The sequence below is a fragment of the Diadema antillarum genome, unplaced genomic scaffold (genome assembly GCF_040938485.1).
Source record: "Diadema antillarum isolate AM-2024a unplaced genomic scaffold, OU_Dant_1.0 seq00001028_RagTag, whole genome shotgun sequence".
Lineage (NCBI taxonomy): Eukaryota > Metazoa > Echinodermata > Echinoidea > Diadematoida > Diadematidae > Diadema > Diadema antillarum.
In genome coordinates, this window is record NW_027271862.1 from 2,598 (window position 1) to 23,391 (window position 20,794).

Consider the following 20,794-nt stretch of genomic DNA (forward strand, 5'->3'; position numbering starts at 1 on the left):
CACCACCCCACAACCATATGAGATGTATTATGCTCCTTTTATTGGCACTGCCTTGTGTGATGTAGTCTTGGTTGTTTACCCGTCCCCACTTCCCCTCCCCCTTACACATTTGATATTTGTTTGTTTGTGTGTTTGTTTTTGCAGTTGTTGTTAGTAATCAGTTTTGTTTACCCAGGGAATATTGAAAGTGAGAGTGGCCAGAGTAATGTTCACGAAATGAGCGTCGTTCCTGATGAGAGAATCGGTTATGACAAACAAGCAACTTGAAAGCGGTGCCACTTTCTCTGCATAATACTCCCATTATTTCATGATTGCGTAGTTGTTACAATCACATTCTTTGGAACAGCAAGCTCTCTCATGGTTACAGTCACGTTCTCTGAAGCAATGAGCTGTGTACAGGACTAAAATGTGAATGTGATAGACTTGTTCAAAGTTTTCCAGAGTTGATATTGAATCAATACCGTAATAATATGTGCAATGATGTATTTGGAAAAAAAAAACCCAACAACACCAACAACAAAATAAAATGAAACGAAAAGGCACAAGACCTGGAAAATAAATATCTAAAGAACCTTGTAGTGACATATTTGTTGTCATGCATGAAAGACCATGAGTATAGGTGTGGTGATCCAGCAGGAATAGCGAAAAGTCTTTGTACATCCTGAAGTGTGAAATTACAGAATCGCTACAATCTAACAGCTTTGAGTGCCCCTTCAGGAACAAGTGTGCTTCTGACTGCATAGGTTTGGTGTAATTCAAGAATCTCCAGTTAAGTTTATGTTGGACTCGGGCCCTGTTGCTAGAAACTTCCTGTCCAAATATGACTTGTACGAATCAAACTCGACTTGGCACACCATTCAAGAGGTTATGCTAACTGCAGTTTATACATCCAAAACGCTGTATCCGCCTTCATTGTAGACATACGCACAAAAACAGGAAGAAAATTGAATAAGTGAATGAATAGTACATCACTGCCATTATGCTGGCATTCTTTGCATTTAAAAAAAAAATCTGAGATGCAACACTGTGTATCCTATTAAGGAGTTTAAATAGTGCTACAGAAATCATTGAAAGTACTACCTAATCTGACAGACAAGTATAACGCATAATTGATTTGATTGCAAATGACAGGGCCCGCCCAGTTTTAAGGAACAAGGCCATACCAGTTGCCATGCTAGTATTTACCCTTTACCAGACAGGCAGCTGAACTTGCCAAGCCTCTCCACTGGCATTCAGTAATCAAAACTTGACATATCCATCTCCAAACTTGTCCTAGCTGTATGGTCGCAAGCACACTCGGGTGGAGTGATGTGCCTCAGTCCAACAGCAAGTTCCCTTGATAGGGATAAGGGGGATTTGGTACCCTCTATTCATTTACTCTTTCTTTTCAGACATTTGACCAAAGCACTCCAATATGTGTGCGAATTAACTAATAGAGCTCAGTTAGGGTGAATCATACTTTGATTTTCACTTTCATTATCACTATTACTACTAACTACTACTAAAAATCCCCACTTTTTGCAACTGTAGTACAATCGACTTTATTACGTAACAACCATCTGTGTTGTCCTTTGCATATAGGAGGCATTGTGCCAAACAGATATAGTCCTAGAATTGGGTATAGTATCTTTAGGTGTAAGACAACCTGTACGTCATGTAGAAGTGAAAGGTTGCATGGATTATTAAGAAAATAAATGCAAGCCTCATTAGCTTTGAACAAAGTTGATATTGAATGTAGAATGATCAGACTGAGCGTAATCACAATCGAAATTCAACAAAACTTTATTTAAATGTTTAAGATTCGTGCGGCCAATAACTATTTGTGAAATCGATGTAAAATGAAAGCGAAAGTAAGTTTTTTGCATCAGCAAAAGAAATGTATATAGACTGTAAATAAATATAGCGTGGGAAGAGAATGACATACAGTTGTATATCCTAATTGCTAGTCATACAAATATAGTATTCCAGGATGTGGCTTACACAAAGCTATTGGTGGAGCATACTTACTTCTCTTTGTAAAGTAGCTAGCCATAAGTACTCTGGGGATTTTGATGCTGTGTCTGAGTAATGCACACAGCTCTTGTAATGAAAACACCCAGAAATTGGAGTCATATCTCATATCTTTATTGTTGCCACCACCAAACTTGTTTTTGTTACAGCATGCAATATTCAATTTTAAGATCAAATATTGGGATATAAATATCATAATTTATACATGTCTAAAATTCAAAAATATAAATGACTAGCTGTGATGAAAATAATCACCTTAACTCTGTGTCATCACAGCATTTGGTAATCTCACAATCCAGCCAAGTAATTTCTATTTTAAATTAAAAATTCTGTTTTAAGGACCCATATCAGCGTGAATACAAAAGGATTGATTTATCAACCGACCAAAGTCATGGAAAGCAAGTCAGCCTAGCTGATTCAATCCTGCATTAGAGTTCCGTAAAATTGATTCACTTTAATTGGCACACATCTCATATTTCAGCTTACTTCTCAGTACTTGCGTCGTTATGTACTGCTGTTTGCAGACACTGCACTGACACTGCACAGAAGGGTTTTTTTTTTTTAAGTCTAATTTCAGAAGTAGGCTAGGCCACAATGACTTATTTCTACATAGATATTGAACGAAAATCAAGTGCAGATTTCAATTAAACAGTAAGCCTCTTTCAGCAGTGGAATACGAGGATCAAACTTAAGTTAAAACTTTCAATTTGATCTCAGGTTTTGTCAAACACAAGTCAGTTTTCCAGCCATGGGTCCCCCCTAATCTCCTTATTGCCCTCAAGTTATCAACGCAATGTTACATACTACAAGTAATAATCTGTCCTTCCAGTATATATCCACAAATTTGCTAGCTGTCTTCACACACAAATTCTTGCAAGTTTGCCATGAGTAGTGATGTGTGGCTTGCTCTCATCCACCTGCACCACCTTGACTTGCTTAGTCCACTGAACTGCACAACTTTTACAGCTGCAGAAAGACACTATTTGAGCAGTGAAAGACTGTGTATGTGACTTATCATAAAACATTAATTTGCTACTGCTATACAGTTTATCTCCAAAAAAATTACAATCAAATTTTTGCATTTAAAACTTCCAATATGATTAGACTCTAAATGCTAATTCAGGGTTCTTAACCCTAACTAGGCCGGGGGGGGGGGGGGGGTCTCCGAGGCCCCCCTTGACGTTCCGCGCGATGTATCGCTAACATGAAAAGCTATCGCCGCGACATTTCATGACTTTTTTCTTTCGAGTCTCCCGCATCTTTTGACACCAATTTTGCGATGCCAGGGCTCGCGGTTCCGAAGTTGCGCATAAATATGTATGTTCATGTCAGACCAAAAGTTGCTCAAAAACGTGAATTTGTATACAATTTCAATGCAAACTGTGATTACAGGCAAATATTATAAAAGCATGATTATTTTTGGGTTTTATTGATTAAAATCAATTGATAACATATTTTCTTGTTCGGAACAATGTCGCGGACAAGTTTCATAAAAAAAAAAAGTGAAAAAACATTAAGTCGAAAAAACAATGAAATACATAAGAAATAAAAAACAATAAAATACTTAAGAAATTTTTTCTGATGGCACAATTTTTTTCTCTTACATGTATATTTGCTCAGGACAATAAAAAGAATATTTGTACAAAAAATGTGCCCATTTTGAGCATTATTTAGTGATTTATACCAATTGTCTGATTTCATGCATCTTTATGCATAAATTAGCATAATTTAGCATAAATTATTATTTTTTTAACATTTAACTTCGTGGTACTTAAGATTACATCAAAGGCAATCTTCCAAATTTAGCACTCATGGATGTTCTTGGTAGTGCATAACTTGTTATTTACACAATGGACAGAACTTGGAGGGAAGGGATTCCTGACATGCTCTACAAAACTCCTCATTTCTCTTTGACCACTGAAGCAAATTTGATGGGGTTTTCAGTAAGATGAGGGCAATGAGTCATAGTTTCATACCCTGAAATTTCATTTGGATTGATTTGCTATTTTCAAGTTACCCTTGCGGAGGGTCCTGATGTATTTTTTTTTTTTTGTGGACATATTGTAGATACCCGCCTCTTCCCAAGTAGAGGCAATGCATGATTCAGAGGTTCTTCCATCCACACCTGTTAATACCCTTCCCCCCCCCCCCTGAAAAAACAAAAAACAAAAAGCAAAACCAAAACCCCAAAACAAAAACTATTAGAACCTTGATGGCCCTTAAAGTGACAACCTAAATTTCACACTTTTACACGGGTTTCATACCAGATTACCATAATGTATATTTGGAGGAAATCAGCATGTGCCACGCAGAATAGGATGATTGAGGGATGTTAAACAAGGTAAGGAATGTGCATGATACACACAGACACACATGCATAAGGATGGGTGCGGGCTGTGGAGTGATTCTCTAGAAGGGTTAGTGCTCGGATGGTTGATTGGCTATTGTATGATAATGTGACTCATAATTATGGAGGTGCTCAAATTACAGACTATCTATATCAAGAGGGATTTCAGCGTGCTCTTTTTTTTTTTTTTTTCTTAACCTTAAATGAATCATGTTGGAAATGAAATATCCTGAGACCAGAACGGTTGCCCCGAAATCAAAAAAAAAAAAAAGGACTTACTTTGCTAAAGCTTTCATGTGATTTTTGATTTGACGAGGTCAATTTCAGCATGAAATAGATTTTCACTTTAATGCACTGTTGTCATGTAGTGGCTGTCTAGCTGTGCTCTTTGCTGGGTATAACATGTAACACAGATATCTTAAGTTTATATGAAGTAATCTGTCAGAATACTCAAAGGGTAGTGTTCTCAGCTTAACTTGATCTCACCTGTCACATGTGTAACTTTTTTATGCCTCCGCCACGAAGTGGTGCCGGAGGCATTATATTTTCGGGTTGTCCGTCCGTCCGTCCGTCCGTAATCAATTTTGTGGACAACGTATCTAAAAAACCGTGAGAGGCATCCTAATGAATCTTGGCATGTATATGTATGAGGTGGCGAAGTTGTGCCTATCAACTTTTGGGTGCACATGCTCAAGGTCAAAGGTCAAAAGGTCAAGGTCAAATGCTCAAAATTTCACTATTTCCCCTGTATCTCTGCAATGGCTGGAAATATTTTCTTGAAACTTGGTGTATACATGAACTACCAAATAAAGGTCCCCAGAGAGAGTTTTGGGTCATGAGGTCAAAGGTCAAGGGTCAAAGGTCAAGTGAAAATCTTAAAATTTTGCTTTTTTTCTCCATATCTCACAATTATTTCAAGGTATTTTCATGGAACTTAGTATATATGCATGTACTGACTGACAGTGATCATGTAGGAAATTTATGGGTCATGGTTCAAAGGTCAGGGGGTCAAAGGTCGAGGTCAACTCATCAAATTGTCATTATTTCCCTCTAATCTATGCACTGCTTGTAGGATTTTTTCTTGAAACTTAATGTATGCATGTATTACCCAATACAGATTCGCTTGGAAGTTTCTTGTCAAAAGGTCAAAGGCGAAAAGGTCAAAGGTCAAGTGGAAGTGCTAAATTTTCACCTCTTCTTTAAACTTATAAAAGGGTCAAAAGTTGGGTACAAATCCCCAAATACCTGTACTCTTATTAGACAGTATAGCCATTCATCCAAATAAACCTAGTTCAAGGAAAGTGAACATTTAATGCATTTGTGACAAACCTGTCATTTTTAATATTTTGCCAGTTATGTGAAACTGTCATCACACATTGTCAAGACATTGTGCTATAGACCTATTCGGAGAACCATGCATTATGGCAGAGGCATACCAGTCGCCATAGCGACATTTCTAGTTTTTTCTAAAGATGTGATTGTCAAGGAGATTAGGCTGTCCTTCTGCTACTGGTAATATGCCCTCTAAACTCTTGCTGAACAGTTTACCAAGCAAAGTGAGATAAAATTAAAGTGACATTTTTCATGTTATTTTTTTCATTGGATAGATTACCTTCATCTTCATTCTGAGATTCCGTGCACTTGATCAGGAATTGCACCTTTACAGAAAAAAACAAAATCTGAAATATGCCATGCATGTCTGTTATGTCTCGCCTTTTATTTTTTTATTTTTTGAACAAAACTTCAATAATTGTGCATAATTGTGTTTTGTTAAGCAAAACTGGCATTTTCTTCTGCACAGTATGTCTGTGGAAAGAATTTAAACAGCAAATCAGCTGAGAGGGAGATAGAGAGAGAGAAAAAAAGAAAACAGCTCTTGGCAGCTTGCATTTGGTTTCTGAGCAAACAATGAAATAACTTTCAATTCCATCAAATCACTGTCCTGTGGTGCCATAGGGAGGATAAAAAACAATTAATCAACTGTGGGAAAGTATGAAAGGGAGAGTGGGTCTTTGTAGCTCAATGTGTTTGGTTTCAGAACAAATACCAGTCTACTCTTTGTAAGTGATGTGTTAAGTGGACTTAACTCGTCATGCGCATGACAGATTGTCATTACAGCACTTCTTTGTGCATGGCAGATTGTTGCTAGGCTGTGGAAGGGGCATAGGGTTAACAACATTCTGCCATGCGCACGACAAACTATACAGCTCAAATGTCTGCTTATAACTCCGTCTCTGCCACGGATTTTAGACAATGTGTATGATGCAGTGGGGTTTCCTTTGTCAGTTAAAGGCATGGTACAGTTTTGGCTGAGATGGGACTGCAGGTTTTTGCTGAGATGGGACTGCAGGTTTTTAACTCTGTGTGTGTGTGTGTGTGTGTGTGTGTGTGTGTGTGTGTGTGTGTGTGTGTGTGTTTGTGAGATAATGAGAAACCTGTTGTGAAATGTGAAAGAACTTGCAATTTGTAGAGGATTTCAAAGTTTATTTGATTAAAATTTGTCTTTAAATGGCTGAAATATCCAAACAAAGCAATTATGATAAAATGTGACAGGCCAAGACTTTAATTAGGATAATTTTGTTTTACCTTGTTTTGGATATCTCAGTCATTTCAGAACTGATTTCCTTCAAATAAACTTTCAATTCCCCTGAGAATTGTACGCTCTGTTAACATTTCGCAGAGTGGTTTCTAAGTACACGTTGTATCTCGCAAAATATTAAAAGCCGAATCCTCGCCTCAACAATTGCTATACCATCCCTTTAAACCACAAGTGACCAAACTAAAGTGATTTATCTCTTTTGACTGTCTGTTTGGATGACCATTACTTGATAAGATGAAACTTATGTATGATGAAAAACACTTTGGACCCTTAATGCATGTTTTTACAGCAAGCAGCTCTCTCAAGGCTCTGTGGTAGTGTCATATTAATACAAAACTTCAAAACAAAGTTTTTGACTGATGGGCAGCATCAGTTTCGTTTGAGGTTTTTCTTTCTTGTTGTATCTGCAATACACATGTACGTGACTGATATCTAATCTCTGGCACGACATCAAGATCATTTCTCACAGGATTTTTTTTTTTTCGTTATTTCATCTTTTACATTGTCTGGAAATTTGTTACTGTTTTGCAGGCAGTAGTGTATCTATCCATCATTTTTTTCTGATATACCTAAGTACACATTTTTGTTGCAACTTTCTATAGTTGATTGAATGTAAAGCATATTGCTTGAGGTTTTGTTTGTGTTCTTATGGAATCTTTTAAAAAATAAAGTCTGGTAATATCGACAAGAACTCAGCACACCCCCCCCCCCCAAAAAAAAAAAAACACACCAAAAAACCAACATTCTTTGTGTTGATATAGCTAGTGGTGCAATGGCGGTATGTATTGTTCAGGCATATTCTTTATCATTATGTGAGGAGTGAGGTGAAATTAATTTGGTTTAGTTACAGGATATCTGTATCTACAGTTGTAGCTTTTCTCAATCTGTCTGCACTTACATGTATAACACATGATGAAAGTCACATAATTATGAATTAAGGAATGGGATGGGGGCTGTCAATGGGCATGTGCTTCAAATGATGATGGCAACATTTCATGCGTGCACTGTCTCGCCACATCAGTAAGTAGGAATATTTACACATCTTTCCTCAAATGCTACACTCCTGCCAACACCAGAAAAATGACGTTCCATTTATCGTGTATCTCCAGAAATGGCACATCTACACGTACACCACACTGATAGACAACACTGGTATTCACAAATTTGTCGTTAAATGCCGCCATGGTGATCAACACTGTAGTTTTCACTCACGTCTTTTCCTCAAATACCATACCCGAAACGCATCCATGCTGTGGATGAACGAATAACCCCTCAGGTGCTCCGGGGGACACAATATTTGCTCCTGCGACAATTGCTCCAGTCTTATTTTCTCCAAGGATATACAAATTTTGTAGGGTTAGGGTTAGGATTATGATATGGTTTTGGGTTTGATTTGACTTGAGGATTAGGATTAGGGTAGGGGTTAGGTAGGGGTTAGGGTAGTGGGTAGAATTCATGTTTGGCTCTGCATGCAGCTATTTCATGGGAGCAGTTGTCGCAGGAGCATAATCAAAGTCATTGAACCATGCCAGGGACTTTGAACAGCGTCTGCAATGTTGTGTGGTTTTTCTGTGTCAAACGGCACACATGTAGAGTTAAAAAAGGGATAAAATATTTCACGGCATCTCTCTCTCCTTTCCCCTGCCATGCCACGGCCTCTCCTACCAGATGCTGAGCATGGATGAGATGAAGACCAACGTGGACAAGCTGTCCGAGCTGCAGCTGCAGCTGGAGGCGGCCCGGGACGAGCTGGAAGGGCTGAACAAGGAGGAGGAGCTGCTGGAATGGCAGCCCAGCCAGTTCCCCCAGCTCCAGCAGATGTTCCAGAACAAGCAGCCGTACGACAGCCTCTGGAATACTGCCCTCAACTTCCACACCAAGTACGAGGAGTGGCTGAATGGTGAGCAAATACTCTTCATATAAGCTCTTCTCTCTCTCCCTATCTCTCTCTCCCTCTCTTTCTCTTCCTCTTTCTCTTTCTCTGAGGTTTTTCTCTCTTTCTCTGACAGTGACCTGTAAAGTTTCTTGTAATGTAGTGGTACTCTTTTACAAGCTTTTCCATTTCTTTACTAGATTTTTGTCTGAAGAACATATTTGATGTAAGAACACAAATTTAGGCCAAGTTTTTGTTCTGATTATGCATTGGAAAGTGCCAGAGTGTTTGTTGAATATGATACACAGAAATTGGTGTCTGAAAATTGCACTGAAGTGAAAAAGACTGTCAGTAGTCTTTATTTATTATCACACGTGTGGGGTGTGTGTGTATGTGTGTGTGTGTGTGTGTGTGTGTGTGTGCGTGTGGTGTACTTCCCACTACTTTTATAACCCGTTGAGGACGAGTCCCGAGTATCCGAGTCCCGAGTATACCCGGGCAAGCGTCTATGGGAAATGCGTGTTGTAGCAAAATCAAACCGTCCTCAACGGGTTAAAGTAAATAACTGTGCTATTGATTCATGTTTTCAAGCTGTGCAGATGGTTGAGGCACTTCCGTGATACTTTCATTTTTAACTTTATTACCTCATTTCATTTAGCATTATTTTCAAATTGGCTGCAATAGAGTCAACATGAATTGTGTTAAACAAACAACACTATAGCTTGTCACTGTTATCCCCTTTTCAAGGCTGTTTTGAAATGGCAGTTGTTGAACCGGAGTGAGTTGATCTCTTTAAGTCCTTCAATGCCTCAGCATGGGGATCCTGCTTGGCATGCGAATGGAAGCCCAAAGATGCAGACATCCTCCCCATGTTGTCTACATTCTGTCCTCAGTATTTGACCTTTAACCTTACTGATCTCTCTCTCTCTCTCTCCTCTCTCTCTTCCCAGGCCCCTTCTTGGGTCTGAACGCCGAGGTGGTGACGGAGGATGTGGACTCCATGTTCCGCACCATGTACAAGCTCTCCCGCTCCTTTTCCGACCAGCAGGGCCCGCAGCGCATTGCCAACAACGTCAAGGGCAAGATCGACAAGTTCAAGCAGCACCTTCCGCTGCTGGGCATCATCTGCAATCCTGGCATCAGGGACCGCCACTGGGAGAGGGTAAGGATTAGATAATTCAGTTCTTAACCCGTTGAAGACGAGTCCCGAGTATACTAGGGCAGGCGTCTATGGGAAATGCGTGTTGTAGCAGAATCAGTCCGTCCTCAACGGGTTAACAACCCCAGCCTTTTTTATGACAGTGCTAAAGACAGCCATTTCTGATTACGTAATGGACACCTTTCTCATCTAACCTCAACTCTGGTTGCTGCATAAATTCTTTTTAGCAAAATTTGCAGACTCGCTTGTTGCTTTATCCACAGCATGAAAAACAAATATTAAAGAAAAAAAAAAACTTTTATGTGCCCAGGTACTTGGCTTAACTTGCAAAGCTTTTTCATCAGTATTCAGTAAACAGAACTAGTAGTAAAGTTACTAGCAAGCCCATTGAGATGAAGCAGTGTGCCTCAGTCCAAAGGGAAGGCCGCGGTGACACAATAGAGATTAGGGGGATTAGGTAATCTCTGTATCATTGACAGGTACATTCCTGACATCCGTGCTGAACAGTGCAAAGAGTACTGCAGTGTGCATACCAATGGGTAGACGTAGCATAGTGAGGGTTTAAAAAAGATGATGATGCAATGCTGGATTGTTTGAAAGATACATGTATCAAAGCCCTTTAGTTTTGTGGGCATGGCTTTATACACCACCAAGTATGACTCTTGTGGGATATGTATCATATTTTGTAAGCACATATCTTCTACTACATTGTGCTCTATTTTGAAATGAGATGTTGGCTTATGTATACACACTGTTTCAAAGGCGATCGGAAATATGACTGTTCTTATTTTACCTCTTAGATTACTCCTTTGAGTATGTGTATCATCATTAGCATCAAGCCCCTTGTTTGAGCAGATACAATGACCTGCAATGTAACCCTTCACATTCAATATTATTTACATTATTATGATATTTCGTTGATATTTGACATTGGGTGTACCTTTACCTTCTCCTTTCTAGATGAGCAATATAGTTGGCTTTGAGCTGCAACCCAAAGAGGAAACATCTCTCCTTCACATGTTAGAACTTGGACTCTCCAAGTGGAGCGAGCAGTGAGTGTCCAATCTTCTCAGTCTACAGTTTGTTTGAAATGCCAGACACAGTCTGTGATGGAATGCTTGCAATCTCAAAAAAAAAAAGAAAAGAAAAAAAAAAAGAGAGAACAGGAACAAACTATCAAACATTTCTCATGTATGCACAATTGTTTTTCCATGAAATGCAATGATTTCTAAATGTGTAGATTGTCTGCTACCTTTTCTTTTACTTCCTTGAAGCTCATTAAAGGATTGCACATGCCAAGTGATAATGGCAGCAAAGTTAAGAGAGAAAAATACAATACTACATTTTGTGATGATGATAAATATCCCTGAAAATAGGTGCATTCTCCTTTCGTAGTGAGAGATACATGTACTTAATGACCAATTGTAATATTTTCCTATTTCAATTGATTTCCTTCATCAAGACAATGTGAGTCCTAGCGTAAGCTGAAGATATTCCTCATATGAGGGCATGCAGGTTCAGTGAAAAATCTCTGGGACCGAAGTCATTCTTGGTAGTCGATGGAGTAAGCTTTCTCTGTGACCTTGCGTAACATGTTGCAAACATTAACTCCCTCAATCCCAAACAGACTGGAGGAGGTTGGAGCTGCAGCCAGCAAGGAGTACTCGCTGGAGAAAGCCATGGAGAAGATGAAATTTGAGTGGAAGGATATCGAATTTGAATTCACTCCATACCGAGACTCGGTGAGTCATTCTCAAGTACAGCCACATGCATTGAAACTTAGATAGGATGTAAACTTACTGGAAACCAATGTCCTTTTCATTTAATTTGTTGCTTTAACAAATAATTTGTGCCTTATTCATTTATTTGTTGTTTAAAGAAATAATTTGTCTCCAGGCTTCACTTGATTTGCTCATTGATGAACTGCCTCATGCCATTCAGTCAACATTCGTTCAAATATAGTCGTGTGAAACCAAAAATTCTCTCCAAGACACGTGAAGCTCTGATGGAAAATACTTTCATTTCTCACTGCTAGCCCAGAAAGTAGTGAAAGTACTCTAGGACTTGTGATAGCTTGCAAATTGTCATACTGCTATTGAATTTTTAAATATGGTAGGTGTTCAGAGAAACATGATCTCCTTCAAAGTTACTTTCTGTTCAGCGCAGTGTCCACGCAATGTTCACTTTTCACGTAGGCTGCTGAGTTCAATGTCTTCTTGATTAGCAGCAACTGTCGGGAATGATGCAACATCTTCTTCTACCGTTTATCTTTTCATCCAGGGCGTGTCCATCCTCTCGAGTGTGGATGACATCCAGCTTATCCTGGATGACCACATCGTCAAGGTGCAGACCATGAGGGGATCCCCCTTTGTCAAACCCTTTGAGAACGAAGTCAGGGTGAGTCCATGCCCCCCCCCCCCTTCCTCCTCCCCCATGTCCTTCCCAGCTGATTGCTTGCATTGATGAACACTGGCAAAGCCTGACTATCTATGTGATACAATCCAATAATTAAAAAACAGATGAATGAATATCCCGTGTACCAGGTTGGTGTGGAAAGCAAATCATGCTTGTTAGATCAGGGCCCCGTTTCATAAAACTTGTTACCATTGACAAATTGTTATAGTTGTGACAAGCTACTGGAATCCTTGCATCTGATTGGCTGAGAGCAAATTTGTCTTAGATATGTGGCAGTTGCCACTGATAACAAGTTTTATGAAATGTGACCCAGAAGTGTGACCATTTGTGTAACTGTAAGGAGTTTTAGAATTAATATGAACAAAGTTGCAAGGTGTGTAAATCTAATCTAATCATGTGCATTGACATATTTCTAGGTACAAATTTGTATATCTCAGCCTTCTTGGTGTGAATGGAATTTTCGTCTGTCTCTCTTTTTCAGTAGCGAGATTGTTCTGGGGCAGGAAAAGAGAAAACTGTTCCACTTGTGATATGGATGAGAGCGAAAGATATTTCTGTGATAAGATAGAAAATTATGTTTTGCAAAGTAAGAAGGGAAAACATGGAAGTGTCCTTTTGTAATTTCAGTGATACTAATACACCTGTACAATGTTCCTGTTGAATGGGAGTATTCCTATTAGGAAAAGAAGCTTTGTTCAACCTTGTGTTTCTATTTATGTCAACACCTGGTAAGAGTGGTGCATGGGAGAGAGGTAAAATATCCAAATTTTTCCATTTCTTCCCTCCAGTTATTCCTATTTCCTAAATTTTAGGCTTGGTGGGTATGGTCGTTGAGATTGAGATAATGATAGATATGATAGTAGATATCATATTCGTATTATTCACAATGAGTTATGATAATGATGATGGTGATAATGATGATGATATCATGACTATCATCGTCTCTTTCCCTCTCCCCCCCCCCCATCTCCTCCCCTCTTCCAAATTTTTCTTTTCCCCCGTAACCCCTCTCTCCAGGAGTGGGAGGAGAAGTTGGTGACCATGCAGGACATTCTGGACTCCTGGCTCAAGTGCCAGGCCACCTGGCTCTACCTGGAGCCCATCTTCAGCTCGGAGGACATCATCGCCCAGATGCCGGAGGAAGGCCGCAAGTTTGGCATCGTGGACAGCTACTGGAGGGACATCATGACAGAGGCGGTGAGTGGGAAATCTTTCTCAAGGACAGAGTTGCACAGCAAATGTGAGCCTCTTGTTCTACTAGTCATAGGTTGAGAGATGCCAACTCTTTCTTTTTTGCAGTGTTTCAAATATATGTTCTGTAAAACATGATATTTTTACGGCATGAAATTTTTTTGAATTGGAGCTGATGGCCTTATTCGCAGCATGAAATATTTCCTCTAACATTCAGTGCATATAGTGTAGACAAGATCTTTAGCGTGCATTTTAATTTTGCGAAACTTGGATCTCGCAAAATTCGCGAAATTGAAATGCATGCGAACATTCCTTATTTTACAGTATTCATATATTATTATTTTTTTGTTTATGCCAAACATACTGCAGGTTTCTTGGAAATGCTGCCTTTCCAAAGAATTGTAATATTACACATGTCCATTGCTGGAGAGGTAAAAATAGTGTGTTTACACCAAAAATCACCTTTTTCATTCATCAGAATACTGCAATGCTATTTACAAGAGTTGCATCTCTGCAGGTTCAGCTTTACAGTATATGCAAGACTGATGTAGTTATTGCTGATTCTACTGATACAATGTACTGAGACCTGTCAGTCAAACATTGTATTGTATTTTATTGTATTTTCTAGATTTAAATGTTATAAGTGGAATTCACTCTAACATGCTCTCAGAGATACATTGTAGATTCGAAACCATCACATCACATTTTCAATGGTTACTAACTATGTGCATGTTCAAAGCAAGTTCTGAAAAGAGAAAACATGCGTTGTTTGGACAACCACTTGAGAAGTTTGTGTTGAGTTGTTTTTACCAGTACAATTTAAAAACAGAGAAACTATAGAACGGAAATAGATCATGACTATTTATGCAAAGAACTGGTAATGTGTGTTAAGTAATGTAATTCAAGGGAGATCGATGCTACATGTACATGAAATCATTTTTTTTTTCCCTACCTTAGAAATTTTGTCAAATGTCATTCTTTTGTATTGTGTTTTGTTGAATCTATTTTGATTTTGAGAGGATGAAATGATTTAGATCTGTCAGCCCTGCCCGAATGTGATTTATGATTAAGATCTGCCACACAATTGCAGAATAAAGATGATGCTCGAGATTATGCTGTGTTTGTTACTGCTGATGAGGGTGGTAATAATTGTCATGGCATTCCAAGCCTGTAAACACAGCTGTGATTATTAAATACATTGTCGTTCACCTTCTGACCCTCAGGTGAAAGACACCAAGGCCCTGGTGTGTACTGGCCAGCCCAACATGCTGGGCAGGCTCCAGGAGTCCAACGTCCTCCTCGAAGAGATTCAGAAGGGACTCAACGACTACCTGGAGAAGAAGCGACTCTACTTCCCAAGGTATGCATTTCTGCCAGCAACAAGACTTAGCTTTGTCTGTACTCTGTCATGATTTCATCTGACTTCTACCCTGACACCCCCCCCCCAAGAGTTTGCAAGTTTTTGTTTAAGCAGCCAGAAGGAAAGAAAAAACTAAAAATCATGGTAAATGAGCTCAATCAAGTGGTTATCTCTTCCGCCCCTCTCATCTACAGGAAATAGCACTTGTAGTGTTGTGATATATCAGTTTCAAGCTCAGTTACATTGATCCGTTATCAAAACGTGAGAAAGAGTTTAAAAATTTGGATGATGAGGAAGCAGATATGAACAACTGATATAGAATTACCCCGGGTGTGTTTCTCAGATTGAATTGATACAACTGTACTTGTATTTTTAAGATTGAATTGGTGTAAACAATACCTCCTAGAGCTCAAATTGCTGAGTAGTTCTTAAGTTTTTTCACCCCTGAATAACTAATGGCCAGCTCTAAATGTAACTGGTGAGCTTGATATATATATAGTATATATTTTTTTTTTTTTTTTTTTTTTTCATGATTCTAGCAGATATCATTTCTGGCCCAGCTAAAGAATAAACATGCAGGCATGCTGTTCATAAGATATGCCAGTACTTTCATTTAGTGAGGAAAGAATACAAAGAAAACAAAACAGGATTTGTACAAGGTAATACCTTTTATCAACTCTTGCATTTCCTGTTTTCGTTGAAGCAGCTTAACTGCTAATGAGCTAATCATTCAATATGTAAATATTGTGCACAGTCACTCAAATCAAGGTCAGACATGCTTGTATATAATGCTACATTTTCCCTTTAGCAAGCATCTGTCCATGTGCCGGCTCATGACCTTCCTGCCAGCTTTATTATTCTTGCAAATGATGGCCACCACTTAGTTTCTGGTAGAGTAGGTGACTCAGTGCAATAACAAAGAGAGCAGATCCTCTGATGGAGTACTGTTCAAGTCAAGTGTGAAAATACATTCCAAATTTGAAAATGTATATTCCCTCCTTGCCTTAAGTGGAAAAGTCATTGTCTAAGTGTATGATAGATTTACCATGCAAGTGCTGTAGTGCAAGCATCTTGCCTATTAAAGCGGAACTGCTTTGGTTGCCCCTTGTTGCTTGGCAAATGGAGGGTGTTGTATTCTGCAGCAGACCGCACCCAGTGCTCTTAGCTGTCTGTAGTTTGGCAGGCAAATTCTTGGATGCACAGAGATCAATCATATCAGTCAAACAAAAAAAAAAAAACAAAGAAGAAATCCACAGTAGGTGTATGAACATTCTACCATACAAATATGGTAACTGTTATGACTGATTGCAAATGAGGATAATACTGCTTCCATCTTTTTTTATTTTTTCATTTTTTTTGTGGTAAAGTTATTGAGTCAGCGATCTTTGTTTTGTTGTTGTTGTTGTTGTTCTTTTTTACAGTAGCAATGATAAAACACCATCTCAAAGACTGGAATAAAATCATCCTAGGCAGTTTATAAACACAAAATAAAGAATTTTAGAGGCCTCCTCATGTAATCAGTAAACTTCCACTTACTTTTGTTTTCCTGAGCAGGCAGTTGTAGTTTCAGATCATCTTTTCATTCTATGCAAAGACATTATTTTTGAAGGTCTCCTCTATCATAAATATGTATTCTTTTTTTTCATATTTCCTTTTTTTTTGTGCACTTCAATTTGAACAACTACAACAAAAACAACAAGCCATTTTGCGTGGTCGGCACTTCTTAAGACACTTCTTTTAGTTTTATACTGGCAATGAGAGGGGACAACTCATAAATCAAAAGTGCAAGAGCATAATTCTTGGAATGTGTTGTAAAGTGGAAGACAAGAAGTTGGTAAGAGTATGAAAGGAAATGTTTGCGACATTTCCACTTGATATATGAGTGATGTTTCAAGAGCACTGAATGTATTCAGGCATTTCATTTTGTTTTCTATTCTGTCTGTTACTGGTCAGTGAGAAAGAAACTCTTACTTTTTTGTTGTTGTTGTTGTAACCCTCAGGCTTTTGCCATTGCAGAGAATATCAAGCAAGGGATAATTTTCAAGGAAATGGTTGTGGATGATGATTAAGTGAAATTCCTGAGTGATTTTGGATATAATGGGAAATAGGGCAAATGTAAGAACGCAACGTATTTACTTTAAACCGTGCTTTGCATTGATTGTGTGTGATATAAAGACATCAGAGTATCATGAGTCTTAACAGTATGTTTCATCAAGTGTCATTACCAGCCATTTTGAAGAAAGTGCATGTCATTTTCTTCTGATCTTTTTCTTTTTTCTTTTAATCAAATAATGATTCAGTATTAGGAATTCATGCACATACAGTACTTAGTATATACATAATTTTATGGGTCAGTAATACTTGGCTTGCCTTATGGATACCTTTGTTTCTTGTATCTCATACATTTGTCAGAATGTCAGTATGTATTTTATCACTGACTATAAAAGAGGAAATTAAAATCCTCTCTATCAAAAGGTGTGAAAGTGCAAGTAAATTCATTGCTTTATATCCCACACATTAATTTGTTTGCGGCTTCGATGAATTTGCATGTTTTGCCATCACACTATGTTTCGCTTGATTAATGTAAAACCAGAAATATTTGCGGCATGAAATTTCTGCGAATTGGAGCCGACGGCCTTTTTCACAGAATTGAAGGGATGGTACAGTATTGGTGGAAATGAGAATTGGGCTTTTAACTTTTTTGCGAGATACCAAGAAAACACTTATGAAATAGAACAGAGCATACCATTTTAAGAGGAATTCAAAGTTTGTTTGATGAAAATCGGATTTGGAATGACTGAAACATCCAAAACAAAGTAAAACAAAGCGATTGTAATAAAAGGTGGGTCACACACTGTATTATAATCGCTCTGTTTGGGATATTTCAGCCATTTCAAAACCAATTTTCATCGAAAAAAATGTTGAATTCCTCATGGAATGACATGCTCTTCATATTTCATAAGAGGTTTGTCATTATCTGACCAAAAAATGTTAGAAACCTGAAATTAGGTTAGCATGCCTGTGCAGTGACGGGGTGATCGTTAACAATCGCCCTGTCACTTTACAGGCATGATATCCATGAAACATTAAACTGCACATTACTTGAATATGAGACCATTCTGAAGCAAATAAATTTCACACAGCAATAGATATACATGTATAATGTACTCTTAAATGAATCCCACAAGGATTTGAACAATCATCCCCCAGCATTCCCACTGATTCCCACTGATCAGCTAGTAAAGTTACTGGCCATCCCCTTTAACCAAAACTGTACGATCCCTTTAAACTTTTGTGAATTGGAGACTAGCATTCAGTGCATTACACATAAACAAAACTTTCGCATGCGCTTTATTTTCACCAATCTTGGCACCGGGCAAAATTTGCGAAAGTTTGATGCGCATGAAAATTTATGGTTTATAGAAGTCACTGGACATTCATGAGTGTGATGCTGCTCATTCCCCCCACCACCCCCCCCCCAGATTCTTCTTCCTCTCCAACGACGAGCTGCTGGAGATCCTGTCGGAAACCAAGGATCCGCTGCGGGTCCAGCCTCACCTCAAGAAGTGCTTTGAAGGCATCGCCAGCCTGGAGTTCACCGAGCAGCAGGAGATTGTCGGCATGATCAGCGCTGAGAAGGAAGTCGTTCCCTTTGCCACTAAGGTCTATCCCGCCAAAGCCAGGGTAGGTTTACAAAACAAAACAAAAACATTTCCTCATATCTTCTTGTTCTTCAATTCATGATCCATCACACCAAAGGCCATTCCACACACAAATATTCCAACTCCATTTTAAATCTATTCAGAGTTTTCTGCATTTAACATTTTTTTTTTCCAACTATTCAAAAACAAAAAGACATATATACAATGGGTACATTCAAACATGTCAATGTAATTCAAATTACATGTGCAACAGTCTGATATTAAACAGAAGTGTAAGATGTACTGATTTTGAGCTATTCAGCCTCTAGGGAGAAGCCTTCTAGGGAGAAGCCTTGACAGGTCAATGGCCTTTGCTTCTTCCTCCACACCCTGTATTGCATATGATTGACATGTTGTCCTGTATTGTTCATTCTTTTTTTAACCAGTTGTGCAAGTTGTGGAAATATATGAAATGAAATGAAATGAAATGAAATAGGTGAATAAATGGTGATCGAACTGACTTGTGGTAGAATGTATTGATGTGATAGTGTGATTGATAGCAGTGTAAATACCAGGCCCTTATCTCCCACTAAGGCATTGTGCTTGGCATATTGCCAGGCATCTGTCAATTCTTTGAATTGCTATCGATCCCATTGTTACTCAGATATTAACAAGGCACCCATGAGAGTAGTTTTGTTGGTAGTCACTTTTGTTCGTAGGCGTAGAAATAAACAGGGCATCACTACTTTTGATGTGTTTGTTGTGTGGAAAATGAAACTGACACAACAAAGCGAAACAACAATGGACAATGGTGGCAAGTAATCTGATACAAATAAAGCTTACAAATGTAACCTTTAAGCACTTTTCAGAGGGCCATCAATGTGCTCAAATGGGATTTTGACTTGGATCACGCAAAGTGCACATGGTAAATTCAGACCCTTATCACCCAGGTTTTTATGAATTTTTGAGAAGTCCATGTGGACATCAAAATGAGATAGTGTATGCTGCATAAAATGCATGATGAGTGATTTGTAAGCCTCTTCCATTTATTTTGAACAAATCATAATTCAGCTGGTCATCCTTTTATTATTCAATGTGCCCACCAACTTTCAGCCACTGTTAATAGAATGAGTTGATCCTTCAGCACCGTATTCAGAGGATAATATGGTTTTGTAGCGTGCAGGATCAAGGGTCAATAGTAAATCCCTCCGCTTAGATGGAAAGAATCTGCTGGCAATACTCTTTGGATTTTGTGATTCTTGTTTTTTTTCTATTCATTTTTTTTTCTCTTGATTTTTTAGTTTGTTGTTCTCTTGAAGATTGGAAAGGGGGGTTCCTCCCCAGGTTCCACAACCCTTGCTATTTATTACTACACTAAATTTAACACTTGTAGACACCAGCAAAAGCCCTATGAATGGGCAAAACAAGTGAATCTTGGACTTCAGAGAAATAACCCAATGATGGTATCGGTCGTATTTACATGACGGTCTGCCAAGATTAACAAGCACGAGATGCTGTCTGTTTCTGTATTGTTTGAAAACGTGAACATGGTGAAAAATAATTCTTGCATGTATGTGTTCCATCAGGGCATGGTGGAGAAATGGCTCGTCCAGGTCGAGGAGGTCATGATCTCCAGCGTCACCAAAGTGTGCAAGGACGGCACGGCGGCCTACGCTGCCAACCCCCGCAACAAGTGGGTGCTGGAGTGGCCAGGCCAGGTGGTGCTCTGCGTCTCCCAGATCTACTGGACGGACGAGGTGGCCAAGGCTATCAAGGAGCCCGGTGGACTGAAGGTGAGTCACTAGCCTCTTCCTCCCCCCTCCCCCCCGATCCCCCACCTACAGAGGGCATCGTTTTAATCGTAGGAGCCAGAAGAATTTGTAGCCTGTCATACATTGAGTTGGCCTTATTTGGTGTCAAATGGGTGTCATGATCATTCCCAAAATGGAATGTTGATGTGAACGTGCTTGCTTTCTTGTTTCTCAATATGGGAGACATGATCAATAACCCCTCATTCCACAATACTTTGGTAGAGGTAAAGTTATGTGTTGAAGTCCTGTATGTCTAGTGTAACAACATGCCACTTTAGTTGATGCATCACCTCTGTGCAGTTTGTTGAATGCATTGTCGGGCACTGACTCATGACTACTGAGGATGTTTCCTGTAATTTGTAATTCTTTGAAACTCTTTGCAATGCTA

At 38.9% G+C, this 20,794-nt stretch overlaps 1 protein-coding gene across 1 annotated transcript in view; it reads left to right on the forward strand.

Moving 5' to 3' along the window:
* Positions 1–8,624: 8,624 nt before the first annotated feature.
* LOC139742861 (dynein axonemal heavy chain 3-like) overlaps positions 8,625–20,794 on the forward strand; it is a 94,161-nt gene continuing 81,991 nt past the window's right edge. The window contains exons 1-9 of the mRNA XM_071653374.1: positions 8,625–8,856; positions 9,780–9,991; positions 10,949–11,040; positions 11,616–11,730; positions 12,269–12,385; positions 13,421–13,600; positions 14,818–14,954; positions 18,437–18,638; positions 20,182–20,388. Of these exons, the coding sequence (XP_071509475.1) occupies positions 8,625–8,856; positions 9,780–9,991; positions 10,949–11,040; positions 11,616–11,730; positions 12,269–12,385; positions 13,421–13,600; positions 14,818–14,954; positions 18,437–18,638; positions 20,182–20,388 (1,494 nt within the window). The remainder of the gene's footprint in view (positions 8,857–9,779; positions 9,992–10,948; positions 11,041–11,615; positions 11,731–12,268; positions 12,386–13,420; positions 13,601–14,817; positions 14,955–18,436; positions 18,639–20,181; positions 20,389–20,794) is intronic.